This window comes from Anas acuta, chromosome 1 (genome assembly GCF_963932015.1).
Source record: "Anas acuta chromosome 1, bAnaAcu1.1, whole genome shotgun sequence".
In the NCBI taxonomy this organism is placed as follows: Eukaryota; Metazoa; Chordata; class Aves; order Anseriformes; family Anatidae; genus Anas; species Anas acuta.
In genome coordinates, this window is record NC_088979.1 from 144437016 (window position 1) to 144453116 (window position 16101).

At 38.5% G+C, this 16101-nt stretch overlaps 1 protein-coding gene across 14 annotated transcripts in view; it reads right to left on the reverse strand.

Moving 5' to 3' along the window:
- The window catches only part of DGKI (diacylglycerol kinase iota), a 216247-nt gene that overhangs the window by 52609 nt on the left and 147537 nt on the right, over positions 1–16101 (reverse strand). For 10 of the 14 annotated variants that reach the window (XR_011090225.1, XM_068662793.1, XM_068662783.1 and 7 more), the window contains 6 exons: positions 11458–11537; positions 9584–9628; positions 4166–4235; positions 2619–2659; positions 907–1034; positions 217–342 (listed from right to left, as the gene is read on the reverse strand). Coding sequence is in view for 11 of the 14 variants with exons in the window: in XM_068662793.1 (XP_068518894.1) it covers positions 217–342; positions 907–1034; positions 2619–2659; positions 4166–4235; positions 9584–9628; positions 11458–11537 (490 nt within the window). In the remaining 3 variants the exon portion in view is untranslated. The remainder of the gene's footprint in view (positions 1–216; positions 343–906; positions 1035–2618; positions 2660–4165; positions 4236–9583; positions 9629–11457; positions 11538–16101) is intronic. The other 4 variants (XR_011090229.1, XR_011090228.1, XM_068662860.1 and 1 more) reach the window with 3 other exon arrangements.

Genomic DNA, 16101 nt, shown 5'->3' on the forward strand with positions numbered 1-16101 from the left:
AATAATAATAATAATTAAACAAATAAAAATACCAAAGGCAAGAACATATAATAATGGAGAAAGAGGATGAAATAGAAGTGATTAAAAAAAGAGAAGAATTAGAACAACTTCTGTTATTTTGGCATGTCAGCACAACTCAATAAGCTTAAAAAAGCCACTAGTCTGTGGTGATGGTGACAGTGTGCCATCAAGCAGAGAAATGCAGAGGGCTCTTACTGCAGCATATGGGTCTGGCTGGCGTCCTTTTGTTTGTCAGGTACCTCGTAGTGTGGGGAAATCTTGCCGAGGCCACTGTCGCTCAGCATCCTCTTTCGCACTGCAGGGTTCCATCGATCTGATATTCTAGGGAGGGAAAAATGAAGAGAAAGACATTCAACTCCAGAAATTACTTTGCATGCACCACTTTGAAGCTCTTTTATGTCTGTTTGTCCCCACCATTTTTCAGCCCACAGCAAGCTAACTTAGCTAAATTCACTGTAAGTACAAGACTCTTCCTACAGAAGATCAGGAACATTTCTGGTCTGCCCAGAGGACGAGATTTCACCACCATTCTGAGGCTCAAAGGACTTCATGGACTTATATACTGGTATCAAAGCCTTGACCATGCAGAGAACAGCTTTGTAACTTGTTAGATACAGATTTATGCCAGGGGCAGATGTTCTGTGAGGGTGTGAGGACATTGAAAGGTGCTGAAGATACCTCTTTAGTCCTGCTGTTTGCTTCAGGATGTGTAATACAGTAGATTTTACTCTGCTGTCCTTCTGACATTACCATTGCTGCACCTGATCCTGTCCCCAAGTCCCCACCCTTTACCATAACACCCCCACCCCCTTCTGAAAAGGGGACCAGAAGAGGAATGCCCAACTCTAATGTGGCTGCTGAAGGCCAGATTCTAGCACCACTCACCCAGAGGCCTGCTCCACTACCAGATCAGGCATTCCGGGTGGCGTTCCCCCCTGCTGTGACATTACCAGCTCTGGGTCCAGAATAAAAATCTCGTCCTGCGAAATTTCCGTCACAAAGTGCAAATGTTCCTGTCGGAGTGATATAAGGAACAGATAACGAACCTGTGGCATCACTGGTCAAACAGAAAGCCCAAATGGCTACAGGAAACCTGGCAGTAGATCAGTCTGAAGAGCATTCATGTGACTCTGTGTGTGTATTTATTTAAGTGCATACATATACACACACAATAATAGCAATGCTACTGTGGTTGTAAATAAGCAATTCTTAGATGTTAAACAAACCAAGATTCCCAACCAACAAGCTTCACATTCACAGCAACACTTAAAAGGCTGTTGCTCAGTGACTCAGGCCCTGTCAACTCCATTCAGCTGAAAACTGGACGTCTACCCAAAAAGCTGAGGTTTGCATTTCCAAATGAGGACCATCATCTAAGATCTGCCCTCAGCTGACATCTGACAGGATTTTCCATAGTTCGCAGGTATTTTCTCAACCCTCAATTGCTTGTATATTCTGGTTTTGCATCTCCATTACCAAAGCTCTCTTTCTCAATCCCTCTTTTCTGTTATTGACACAGAAGTCCCATTGTCTTTCCAAAACACTGAGTGTGAGTAGGCCTGTCTAAGTAGGTGGATGGACAGGAAACTTCCGACATTTTGTGCACAGGGACCATCACATAGTATTGGTCTTTTGCCCACAGAAACATAGGGCGATGAAGTAGGGGGGAGGATGACAATTTGTACAGAGTCAGAATTAAAGAAATGCAGAATAAACCAAACAGAATGACACCGTCCAGTTTAACCTATAGCAGCATCTTCTTCATCTTTGCTTTACAAATGTTAAAGCACAACTTCATTAAAGCATGTATATGGCTGTGTGCAAAGGGCCGTGGTGGCTATATGCAGACACTGAACCTGGGACCTCTGAGCTAAAGTCACAGCTTCTTCTCCTTGAACTAAAACACCAGCTGCATATGTCCATGTAGTTCAAAAACTGCTTCCATAGTTCTTAGGGGTCCAGGTGCAAATGACCAATAGGTGAAGCAACAGTTTACACTTAATGCTGAGCCACTAATTGATCTGTTCTGGCTACAAACCAGGAACACCAAAAGCTCTGTAAAATTTTCAGTGTCTTTCAGAAAATAAATTCAGATTGGCAGATCTACACCACAGGTTTGAATCTAATGAAACTACATGCTGTTTTGGGTTTCCTTGGGAATATTTGATACATCTCTGCTCATCATTCTCAACTTGTAACATCACATTAATTTCCACAGCTATTTCATGTCACGCAGAGGATCAGGTCTTCTGGTGACCAAAAACATCATTAGTGAAAAGACAAAATCAAATAAGCTAGTGTCACACAGATACCCTTAGTAAGACATGATAAGAATGACAAATATAGAAAATCCTGATTTGTATATCAGGTTGGCAGAAAAGCACACCATCAGCAGATATAAATCTTCAGTGAGCTCAGTGAAATGATGCGAATTATATCAACTAAAAAAAAGGCCCAGAATTTTTTCTCTGATTTTCACAAGGCATCAGCAACATCCTAGAATACATGAAAGCAATGGCAGATAATTCATTTTAAGCTGCATGTGGCATAGCTTTAAAAAAAAGATTTATAGAAACAGTAACCAAATAGAGATTTACCTGAGATCTGTCAATGCGGTAAAAACGATCAGCAGAAGTTGCTGCAAGGAAGACAAACAAGAAAGCAGCAGTGAAGCAAGTGGTCTGAGCAGGACTGCATGAACAAGATGGGCTGAACTGACATCAGCACCATGTAAAGACAATCTCCGTGTCAGTGAAGTGACATGGGTTTCATAAGAATATAATTTGATTCATTCATCATTTCCATATTTCTACCCCATTAAATGATGAATTTAAATGTTGGGCTTAACAAAACAAATATTCACTGAAAGTATTGACTTGAAATAAATAGTTAAAAATGCAAGAAAATTGGGTTTCAGGCATATAAGAAGACTTAATTACATTAAAATATGTGACAGAAAGAGATGCATTCTTCCAATGACAGTAGAGCAAGCACATCATAGAATTTATAGGTCTAATAGTATTAATTCAAATTTTGAATCTAAAAAAATTGTAATATGCTTGGGGTCTCCTTGTAAATCAAATGCTCAAATATTCAACCTGAATTACCAATATACTCAGGAAAATTTATTCTGCTCATGAACAGCACATGAAAATCACACACAGTGATTAGGGAGAATCACTAAATAAAGTCCTAATATGAATTTTGGCACTGCCAAATAATCTATTTTGATAAAACCAGAAGTATTTTATCTCCTACAATATGCTTCATCAGATGCATTTTGTTGTTGTTGTTTCTGCTTTGCATTTAGTTTGGCCAGTGAAATCACAGATTTGTTCATTCTGGGCTTTTGACACAGCAGTGCAGTAATATAGCATTGTCATTTTTGGCATTTCAAGGGAATATCAAATACCTTAAGACAAAAACTGAATGCATGTACCCAACCAGCTTTATCTGAAAACCAAACAGATCCTAAATACATGTTTTATCAATTTCCCTCATGAGAGACAAGGAAAAGTGATTAGAAACCATCAAGGAGAAACTGGTTTTGTTTTGAACAATAAAAAATCAGTCACCACATGCTGAAGCTTCTGCAAAAGCAGATGCCATCCATTTTGGCTGCTAATTCTAGTGCTCTGGAGCCTGATGTAAAGCCCAGTTAAGCTGTCTGCTTTGGCAAAGTTTGGGTCAAATACAAGAGTTACATGAAGTGCACTCTTAACAGAGGAGGGCAACACTTTTCCATCACCTAAACGCTGCAGTACTTACACAGAAAAGGGAATGAAGAACATTGTTTTGCTGACAGCAGTGTGCTGCCACAACCATCTGCACTATGAGTCCAGATACTGCCACGTGATAAGGGCTGCATCACAGCATAGATGCTAATAACACAGATCCCAAACCACCCGTGGAAGAACATGACTCCTTGGGGCAACAATGCTACAGAAGACACTTTGATTGCTAAATGAAGGCGCTGTTTCATTTTTCAGAGGAGAAAGGGAGACACACAGCTCCCTTTTCAACTGCTCAGCATAGCAAGAAAGAAAGCTACCCCTTCATGGTGGTACTCTTAGATGTGTTATCCTCCACATCTGCATCAGAAGCAAGCACTATGCTAGGCACAACAGAAGGGAGATGCACTTACCATCTAGGAAGCACCATCTAGGAGAGAGCCTCTGAACAGAAAGCACTCTTGGGAAAGAGCTTTCTTGGTCCTGGATAGGGCAGGGAAATGACATAAAACAAAAAACAAATCTCTTAAAAGAACTTTTTCCTAGTATCCACTTTTTTATTTTTCTCTGCTGATACCACACGATTTGCAATACCTGCATAACTCAAATTCACTGGATATGTTCCACACTGACATCAAGGTTTTAATGTATTATAACAATTGTTATAATTAATGTAGATAATATAATGTATTATAATAATTGTTATAATTGTTAGAATTATATTTAATGTATTATAACCAATTTAATGTATTATAACAAGAGAGCAAACAATTTACTCTTTGTAAGTAAACTTCAACTACATCCTCAGCTATCTTCCCTTCAGCTCAGCAATACCAAAAAGTGTTGCATCAAAACTAGCTTTCTCAGTTGTCTACAGCTCCCTTTACTTGTAGGGACAGGAAAAGAGAGGGAGGTGAAAGAGAAGGTCAAAGATACACATCAGTAACAAACAACAGCTATGAACTCTAATTACTATGCTTGTTTGATGTGTGCCTGTCATTTTCATTTATTCCAGAGCAGTGTTTTTATGCCCTTTCCCACCTCTGTCAATCTGCCACTCAAAGCAATTGCCCACTTTGCTTGTTCCTAGTATGTCCCAAATGCACATCAGGGTGGAAAAAAAAAAGTGTTATTCTCTGCATCCAAAATACAGACAGTGCAGGCATGGGGACCACCATCAGCCAAGACAGCAGACATCCTGCATCAATATATTCCCATTCTGGCTAAAAAGACCTGCTCCTTGGGGGCCAAGGAGCATTACTTCAAGAACCAAACCAAATGTCTGGGGAGGAACAAAGGACTTCAGACCGCCTGCCCTTTGCTTTCTCAGCTCTCACTGAGCTGTAGACAAAAGGGATCTCAGAACGAAGGTGGCCATGGCTCTGTGCCATGCTGCCAGTGGATGGCCAGCTAACTTCCTAAAGCCACTGGAACACAACATCAAAACACAGATTTGCACAAGACAAAACACAACGGCATGGATTGTGGATGCCCACACACAATTTGCATAGAGGGAGATTCTTTTCTTGTTTATATCTTAGGCAATAAAATCAGCACACCTTCAAATGATGTAAATTCAGGCACATACTGGCTCAAGATTAAAGTTTATTCCTCCTGAAGACAACAGACTATGGGCAGATATACCAGTGTGCAAGGCAAAAAAATAAAAAGTGGAAGCAATGGGGAGAAAAAGTGCCTTTAAGAAAAGTACCTTTAAGAAAAGCACTGTGCTTTGCACAGAAATCACGGGATGCAAATAATCCATGTATATTCATAACATAGAGAGGTGACCACAGACTAGGATACAATCTCACTAGGACTTGCCAGAATATCGTGCACAAGGTTGCCACCTTTCCTGACTGCAGGATGCAGGACAAATGACTTATGTTTTGGATATTGTACAGCTATATCTAGTGAGTAGTCATTTAAAGGTCTAGCATCGGAAAGCAAAGGCTGGCTGAAGGAGGAAGTTCCAAAAACAGATTTCAAGCAACCATGGGTTTTCAGCCAGCCTTCTGACAACAGGCCTATGAACATTTAACCACTAGCATAACACCGAAATCCACCCTACAGCTCATGCTTCAAAGTTACCACTCCAGTCTGAACTACAGCAGACTTTTAGAAAGGCATCTAGCCTAGGTGATAGACTCCAAGAGACAAAAAAAACACCAATCCCTCAGGCAGCTGGCATCATGTCCATGGTTTAAAGGAGGAAAATGAGACTGCTTTGTATACAAGAGGGAAAGTGCAGAAACACCACAACAGAAAATGAAAGTTTATGCTACATCACGCACATCCAACACACCTGGAACATTCATACAGATTCTCAAAGGTTTGAATTATTTTGTATATTTCACTCTGGTTATACTGCCTGCTGTCTATATCATCAAGAAACCCTAGAAGTATTAGCTATTTCTTGTTGACTTATCTTATATTTTGCAAATCTGACATATTCCTAATACATTTCTAATCCAAATTGCCATGCGTCAGAAAAAGTTAAGAAAAAAATAAAGAATATGTCCACAGAAAAATGGCTGTTTCATTGGTTCACTTCCCCAGGCTGCCCACTCATGACTCAGTAAGACTGAGAGGAAGAAGCCCATTGCTTTCTTCAACCTGAGGAAAATCTCAGAGAATCCTGAAGGAAGTTGTCATTTCCATTTGAGTGGATAAAAAGATTTCCGAACTGATTACAGAACAAATGGTGCCCTCATATGTCAAGAGACAGACCTCACTCTTTGATTTACATAAAGGTATCTGACACATTTTCAGCTGAGGAAAAAAAAAAAAAAAAAGAGGTTGTATTGACGTTGTATGGATACACGCAAGTCTTTGGTATCCCTATATTCCCAGTCGGCAGAGTGTCTGCATGCACTAAGTGTTGTTTTCAGGCAGGTGTGATGACAATTAGCACTTTAAATTTTGATAGATACTAATTTCTCAGCCAGATGAACTGATCTCAGTGCCTGGCATGATGCCACTGCAAAATGTTAACAATTTTATCTGGTATCATTACAGGTTTTGTATGATTCATATTATTAGCTTCTGCCACTGGGATTGACTGAAACTTCCTATTATTGCCTTTCCTTTCTGGTTATCCAAGACAGAAAAGCAAAGACAGCTCCAGACAGCTCATGTGGCTTTTTCTCATTGCCCTAGAATTTGGAACTTGGCTATTGTCCCAGCAACAGATCTTGTCTGCAATGTTACAGCTTCTTACAGATTTTGCTCAAAAACAAACAAACAAACAAAAACCTCTCTTCTGATTCACAAATCAGAAGAGATTCATGAATCTATATCATGAATCTGCATCTATAGCCACTCTGACAAAAATCAAACCTCAGTTCTATCCCATATTTAGACTCACAGATTCTACTTGATCCCTTAAACACTGCCCTAATGTACTGGTTTTGTCTCCAACTTCTCTGCATTACAGGAGAGATGAAGAGGACAGCATAAAACTCAACAACGTGAACTATTTCTGCAGATATGGACCAAAAAACATATCTCAGTGGTTGAAACATCAGGTTTAAAATACACTTATTTCTTTCTCTAGTATAGGTTTATTGAGTTGTGGGATTTAGGTCTACTTCTATCACAGCTGAGGTGTATGTTTGAGAATCAAGGGCTTTCTGAAATCCACTACATTTGCTAACTTCAATATATCTAAATGCATAAAGCTGTATGTGTCTTAGTATTTACCCCACTATTTGAGTAAAGGTTTGGGCTGAGATACAAAGCAAAGAAGGAAGAAAGCACCCAAAGATAATTATGCATATGAAAATGGTAGATGATATGAACAGGAGACATGAGTAAAAGTTTTTAGAGCTGGTACAATGGGAAAATGAAGATAGTGATAATGCTGGTAAATGTAAATGTAAGTCACAAACTGCATGGGCTCTTTTGAAGAATCTCTTACAGCTCAAAAGAAGAACTAGCTTGGGAAATCTCAGGCCCATGAGAATAATATTTCATATACATTTAGCTTGTTAGAGAAAGAAAGCAGAATGAAGAACAACTCTAGTATCATTTTTCTCATTTGCACTCAGGCTTGCTGATATTGTTTTTGCTGACTCCACATGTGTTAAGCTGCGGAGGAATCACACAAGAAAACCATGTTTATGAGACCTAAAAGAACCCATGACACCTTATTAGTGAGATAAGAAGTTTCATCAACTCAAGAACTTTTTCATACCCTTTATCCCCTGTTTTTCTCCCCTTCTGTAATTTATAGAGAGATGCCAGCAAATGTGGAACAAACTTCAAATTAACCTAGCAAGACAGTTTGTAGAAATGATCTGCTGAGAATAAAGCAGCATTTGAAGAATTCAGGATAAACAAGTACTGAAGACAAAACACAGAGGGGGTGCATTCAAAATGCAGCATCATAAAAAATTGATAGAAAGTTAGGGATCTCACACTGATGAGCACCAGAGGAAATGGCTGGGCAATTAATTTATATACTGCTGTAACTGCAGAGGTTAGAGCCAACTATGGGGCTGATTTCTGACATTTCATTCTCTGTTTTGGCCCTCACCATATGCACAGATGTAGTTCTTCATTTTACCTCAGGCAGTTTCCTACACATGGAACAGTCAGCAGCCACTCAGGTTAATTTATAGGGAGTGGAACAGAATAATACATGCTGGTTTATTAGGCAATTCACTAGACACTAATGTTGTGCTAAAACTCAGTTCCAGGGCAATGATTGACACAAATGTCAAAAATATGAGGTTAAATTTGGATGCTGAAATGCAGAAACAAACCATGAAGTGGTATGAAAAAGACAACTTTAGAAAACCATGCCAAATCTGCATTTTCTCATAGTGTCTACCTAGGTTCAGCAAATTTACTGGCAGTCCTGCCAAACTGGAATTCTGTATCACCCAGGTAATCATTAAGCCCTGAGAAATCATCTACAGTTTCACCACTATGCATTCTTATCCGCTGGATCTCTGCATGTCTTCTCAGTGAACACATTCCTGCTGATCCCAACAAGACTTTCATTGTTAAACCTAGGAAAAGGCTATCAACACCATGCAAACTTCAGTCTTGCGGTCCCAGGCACCGTGTCAACTGACCATTGTTTGTGTCAAGTCTCTGCACTAATGTCAAGTTAGCTGAGGAGTCAGTAGAGTTAGTCTAAATCAGTTTACTCCCAAATAAAGCACTGTGCAGTGCAATATTTTACTGAGAGTAATATGTGCTCTTGAACAATGCTTCCAACTATAAAGCCAAGTTCTGTACTTTATAAACTGTAGAATATAGCTCTAAAGCACACAAAGAACACAATTTTGAAAACTAGCCACCTAGAAATAGAATGTCATCACATACAACAGACAGATTCATGTTCAGAATGGATCAAAAAATTACTCTGCAGATTATGTTAAATGAGGGGTAGATGACTGTGGTGCACAGAATTATTAGAGGTTAGGCCTTCTAGTACACCTCTTTTCACAGTGGTAGACATTATTACTACATCTATGCAATATAACATGTTGTTCCATTTCTCAGAGAAACAATTTTACTTCTGTCATTTGTCCTAAAGCAAACATTTTCCCAATCACTTCAAGAGGCAAGGCACATCATGTTGTGCTAATTTTAAAGATTCCATAAGATTGCAAGGAAAAGGATTGTCCTAGGGAAACCAGAATGAACTTCCATCATTTGGGGGCAAGTGATAATCAAAAATTCCTCTAACACGTTTTCTCATAAAAAGAAAATCTGGGTTCAAATGCAGAGTGCAGTTTACATTGTTTAGTGTCTTTTTTCTTTTCCCTTTTTTTTTTCTTTTTTTTTTTCTCATTTAATAAAAAGAAAGTTCATCTTACCTGGTAGTGAACTCTCTGTGTAGTAGAAGATACCGACTGTAGGTCCTAGTAGGAGGATAAAAGACATGCCAATGATGAAAAAAAAAATTATCAGAAGTTATTTACAGTTCTGCTATATGAAGTGGTTGGGCAAACACCATAAAATAATTTTACAAGTATTTTTCATTGTTTTTAAGGGCATTAAACAACTACCAAAGAATAGCTATGGAAAGCTCACTTAAAGCTTAGATTTGCATGCATTTGGTCAAAAAAGAAAAAAAGAAAAAAAGAAAAAAAAAAGACGTCTACAAAAACTTATACAAAGGTTATGTTAATGGATCTTTACCATATCATAGATGTATTTGTTCCATAAAAACTATCTAAATTTAGAAATATCAGCAGCAAAATGAAATAAAAAAACTATAAGCCCTAAATCATTTTTGCAAATATTTCTGAGCAATTAATATACTAAAGAAAACCACTGGAAATTCTCCCTGTTTTAAGACAACCTCATGCCAGAGAGGTCATATCAGAATGACTGTGCTGCTTAGCAGGCTTCAGGAATCTAATTTATTTTGACAGATATTTTGTCATACAATTTTAGCTTATGATGTAGACTACCAAAAATCCTGGCCTACAGGCTATAGCTCCCCATTTAGCATGCAAGTTGGCAGAGTGCAGAAGGCTTTGGCACCTCCATTCCCAGCATATGGGACTGAGCCAAATCAAGCCAAATAAATAAATAAATAAATAAGACCCTTGCAAAAGGCTGGAAAAACACAATTCATCCACAACCACTGTGGGTAATTCATTTTCTAGCTATGCTTCCTCCATCGCTGCAGAACCACTCTCCATCAAATACTGTCCATATTAGGCAGTTTTGAACCCAGTCTGAGATCACGTGATTTGTAATCTGCTGTGAACATCATCCCAATTATTTTATTGTATTTTTCCATCATCAGATACCTTAAGTATACATTGCTTTACAGTAAGCTTTTATGTCCAATAATAGTCATAAATCTGGTCTGAAATGCAAAAAGGTGAAAGCCTGTAGTCTATACAAAGGTCCATATTCTGGATGCAGGTGGCAGAGTTTCATAATCACAGCAATTCAGTGCCTCTCAAATAGTTTAGTGGGAAGAATGAGATCCATAGCTCCCATGTCAATTGGGACAGCTATTTAGAAACCCGTGTAAAGTCCTCACACTTTAAAATGGTTTTGAAAGATATCAGTAAAAGATGAAGAAGCAGTGAGAGGTACTATGTTTATGAAAATACATCAGCTTTATCACTAATGCATACACATTTAAAATTATTCAGGTAATGGGGTATTTGGATTCTCCATTTTCCATACTGTACTGTAGAATGAACTCTCTTATGGCACAACATTCAAGATGATAAAAGCAACATTATTTTTAGTTTATCAGCATACATTTCTGTATATTTGGAAATTTCAAATTGATATCCACTGTTGGTGTCTCTGTTTACTCCATAGCAGTGTTAGAGAGTGATATTTGCATAATTAGATCCATTCAAATACTATATTTATCCTTACATAACACACTTTCTAATCTCTATTTTGCTTAGAGATTTGTATAATTTCAGCAATGTACATGAAGAATCCTAGTATTTTGTTCATGTTCAAGCAAAAGTAGACACAATCATCCGTGTCAATTCTGTTATCATTTAAATGGTTTCAGTGTGATCTATTATTTGCTGTTTAGGAAATGTTCATCTTTTGTTAGCATATCAAAACTCTAAGTTTTGTTTTCAGCAGTAGGCAAACTGCAGTACTCTCAATACAAGGTTGTTGCAACTATTAGACCTCTGCGCTCGGGACTAGAAGAAGCAGAGCATAGATTAATAAATGACACTTAAATTCACAAACAACTCACCTCCTGAAGACGGTCAATGTACATCCGACAGGTCTCCAAGTCACAATCTCCTCGTACAACTATAATTCCTAAGGGGATGGCTGGGAAAGCAAAAACAAAGAAAAAAATGTCCTTAAATGAGATCTGTTTCACTTTAAAAGAAGTTGTTGTTGTTGTTGCTTTTTAGTATCCTTACTAAAGCTCTGTGTTATCTATATCTTAACAGTCACTTAAAAACAGGAACAAAATATTCATTATTATGACAAAAAATATCATTAGTCTTACCCATTTATAATTATTAAAGATTCTGGCTTTCAACTGCCTTTCATACTGAAGAAGCTAAAGCAGATTCAGTTAAATCCTGTACTTCATTGTCTAATGTGAACATCAATTAGTTAATGCAATGAAAAGAACACCCTGCAGAACAACAGTTCAGGGAGGAGTTCTTGGGCATTCAAATATGAGTGAAATTTCATTTTCAAAACTCTTAAAATTCTACAGAAATGATTCAAAGTATTGAAAAATAAGAAAAAAATACTCAGATGGTTAGAAAATAAATATATTTTGTAATTTATGTTTAAATTCTACTAGGATTTTGTTGTAAACAGTATTTTTGGGTTTTCCTCTTTATTCTCCAGCAAATCTGTCCTGGAACTACATCAACTAATATGAAAGAATAGGACTGCTTCAGTTTTCCAGCCTGAGCTTGTTTGTTTGTTGACATAAGTAAGGATAGAGATTTAATTTATAATTATACAAAAAAAAAAAAAAAACCTGCAGCATGGGTATTATTTCACTTCATTTCATACTAGTATTTAAGGGAAAAGAAAAAACTCAGATGTTATCAGCTTCAGCTTTGTATCTTCAAAGCAATGTGGCAACCATAGTAAGCATCCATAGTAAAAGTAAACCAAAGTTAAACGGTAGCCCTGAAGTCACAGCCTCACTTAAAACAAAACTGTCCAGCATTGTACTATTTTGATGTAAGGGTGCTTTTAAATCAAAGCAGGTATTATTCCATCTACAAACAGCATTGACATATGTCCATATTTTCTCAGGACAAAAAAAAAAAAAAAAAAAAAAAAGTAAAAATACAACAAATTATTTCCCTCAAATGAAAGCAGCATTTTGAATAACATGGATTTTAGCTTTTCACAACCATTCAATTTGTGCAGCCACTAGGAGGAAAAAAGAAAAAAAAAAAAAAAAAAAAAGAGAGGGACTGAAAACAAGAGAGTCTACCAGGAAGGTATCAGGAGAGCTGCCTACTAAAATCGCATTAAATAAAAGGAAACAAATAAGAAAATACTCAAGCACCTGAACGCCTGAAACTGAATCTCTAAATTACATTCTTCTTCCTCCCTGGAGAGTCTTTAATCAAACAATGCCCCCAAACATAGGGAAGCAGCAGGAGAGAGATTTAAATCATCATATGAAGTATTCCAGAAGGAGAGAAGAATATCATCTCGTAAAAAATTGGTAACTGAAAAACAAGAAGCAACTTAAGGTCACTGAAGGTACTGAAGAAACTAGAAAAAATAACTGTGCTGCAGCTCCTCCTGTCATTCAAAAAAAGTTGATTAAGAGGGACCCTGAGATACTTATCTACTGAGAAGCTCTCCATTCTGATAAGGGAACAAGACAGTGATAACAGGTAATGGAGAAGGTCTCTGTGGCCCACTAAGGCTGGAAGCACACAGAGAAATTTAGTGGTCTCAGGGAGGAGAGTCAGGCAGCACCTACAGCTGCCAAGGTCATTATGGGCCTCAGAGGCCAGTGCAGGACTCCAGAGATACATCACCAGTGCTGGCAGCATCATATTCGGAAGGCAATTTAAACAGCAGAGCAGCTATGAGTCTGGGAAAAACAGAAACAGGAAACAAACAAACAAACAAAACACCACCAAAACAACAACAAATGGCAGGGAGGGAGAAACAAGGAAATGCAGAAAAAATAAGCAGAAAAACTTGGAAAGAAAGGAGCTGCCTGCACATCTCCTGAAGTAACACTGACATCTAACAGTGATCCCAAGCCACCTGCTCTTTTTCAGAAAGGCCAGCAGGCAACAATGCTCATTGCAATCTCTAGGGTTTTTTCATTACCCAACAGAGCTTGTGAGACAAGTGGAACAAGGGTCAATCGCCGGCTGGGTTTGTTTTACGTCTGCTGACACTCTGGGTTACAGACTGATTCTCTTTGCTTAGTGTTTGCTATTGCTTAACCTGCTCTGACAGCAGACCCTTAAGCTCTTTGCAAAGAGTACTTAATGACTATCTAGTTTCAATTCAGGAGATCCCTCTGCAGCCCTTACTGAAGGAGTGTTTGTTAAGATCTTTTATAGCTCTAAAAAGTGAATTGCAGCAGCCATAGTCCTCCAACAGTTATAAAGGCACTAGAGAGCTACACCACTGACTCATAAATTGTCACCACACATTTTGTCTTGTCTATCCAGTTCCTTCCTCCATGAAGGAGTATATGCACTTAATGGGGACCAGAGCTTTGACCCACTGAAACAATGCAGCTAACACAGAACGGCAATCCTTAACCATCACCATTCCTGACAGCCCAAAGTGGAAGGACCTTAAAAACATTTGGAATTCTAAAGAAATCCACAAAAAGAAATAACAAACAAAAAATAAATCTGAAAACAAAACACTAGTATGCAATAGATAGTTTAGTTGTGGCACTTCTGAGCCGTATCTGCATGACTGAAAAAGCAAGTGATAATTCACAGGTGCAATTAAATTACATCACATCTGTTCTCGGTGGCTATAGAAGAATTTTGGGTCATGTGACCTTGCTCTTAAAAAGAGCTGTGTGACTTCTGCTACCTGGAAATCTGGAACAAGCACAGCCTCTGGTTTTATGTGTCAATGGCTAGCCAAGAGATAAAGTGTGTGAGGTGGGTCTCAGATGGTTCCCTCCCATGTAGTTCATGCTTTAAAACCTTTTTAGATGGATAACAGAATCACAGAATCATCTAGGTTGGAGGAAACCTCCAAGATCACCTAGTTCAACCTCTGACGTAACACTAACAAGTCCTTCACTAAACCATATCACTAAGCTCAACATATAAACGTCTTTTAAAGACCTCCAGGGATGGTGACTCAACCACTTCCCTGGGCAGCCCATTCCAATGCCTAACAACCCTTTCGGTAAAGAAGTAACACTACAACACAAGCTAAAATTTGCTTGCCAAAAGTTGCTTTTGGGTAGGGTGGGATGTGGGTTGGGGATTGTGAGACCCATTTCCCTTCCAGCAAGTAAAATGTTTCCAGCCCTCATTGATATCATAAACCACGGTAAGCATGCACAATACATTGTGCAGCCAAAATTTTCAAAACACTTCACAAGAGCTGCTGTTTGGAAACAAAAACAAGCCCTTGCTAGCTGACAATGGGATTGAAACTGCAGGACTGTTGCTCCTTCTAAATATAGGGCAACACTGTGCAACAAAGCCAAAATGGGGTAAGTTACGATGAATCAGTTAAAGGCATAAAGTTAATCTGCATACAATGCCTAGCATTCAATGTCATTGTGGACGCTTTCACTGGGGAATAAAGGGACTTCTACCTTTTCTGAATATCTCAGTGTGGATGAGGATGTGAACAGTACAAAACAGTGCCATGGGACACAGTCATTACTACACGTGTCAGGTCAGAGGTGGGAGGGGAAGACAAAGCCTTGCACATGTTAAGATCACAAGCGCCGCAGATCAACTTTCCCATACACCCACACACTGTCCGCTCCTGTGACTACATGGATATATCCATGCGCGGGAATATGCCAAATATCAGATAGTCTCAGATCACGAGCCAAGCCACAGCATTCGAGTGCCAGAAATTTTTCTCCTGAGGCGCCAGCTCTTCTGGCTGCTTGCATCCAGCTCCCAGCTTCTTTGTGCTCCCTGAATGGTGAAAAGAACTCTGTCCAAGGAGCTGTGGATACAGACTAATATTGCAGTGATGAGCAGCAGTGCAAGAACCCTAGGAGATGAGACAGGCACGCAGTTGATTCATATTCTGAACCAGGACTGCGGAAAGCTTTTTTGTTCCTAGCAGTGCTAAGCACAATCAAGTATCAGCAGGAGGAGAGTGAGGTAGGTGCAGCAGTATGGCTAATGTGATACTCTAATGACTGCAAGATTAGTAGTGATTTCCTAAGTCTTCATGAAATTAGATATGGAATTTATAAACAAAGAAGAAATATTCCTATTAACTGTCCATTATGTTGAATACCTAAAGCTATCAACCTCTTTAATAGTACTGAGAACATAAATGGAAGAAGCCTGAAAATATTGCATACTACACCATCAAGAAAAAGTAAAATTCAATTAACTTCCCCATTTATTGTTATGAAAGGATTCAATTTGTGATCTTAACACCATGATTAACCCACACAAATCCCAAACAAAACAGCCCCAAGGCAGATCATTAAGGTAGATGTGAGTGCCAGGAAAACTCATTCCTATTCTGACATACCTCAAGGGGGAAAGGGAAGATTAGACATTAGACTGTAAATGTTTAATGTAGCAAATAAAGGATCCTCACTACTGAAGATGTTATAAGAATGTCATTTTCCTGAGGGGTTTCCACTGATATTAGAAGTGTGTAGAACCAAGTTCTTGTGAGAGAAATCTAAAATATTCAGACACTTAAATTAAGA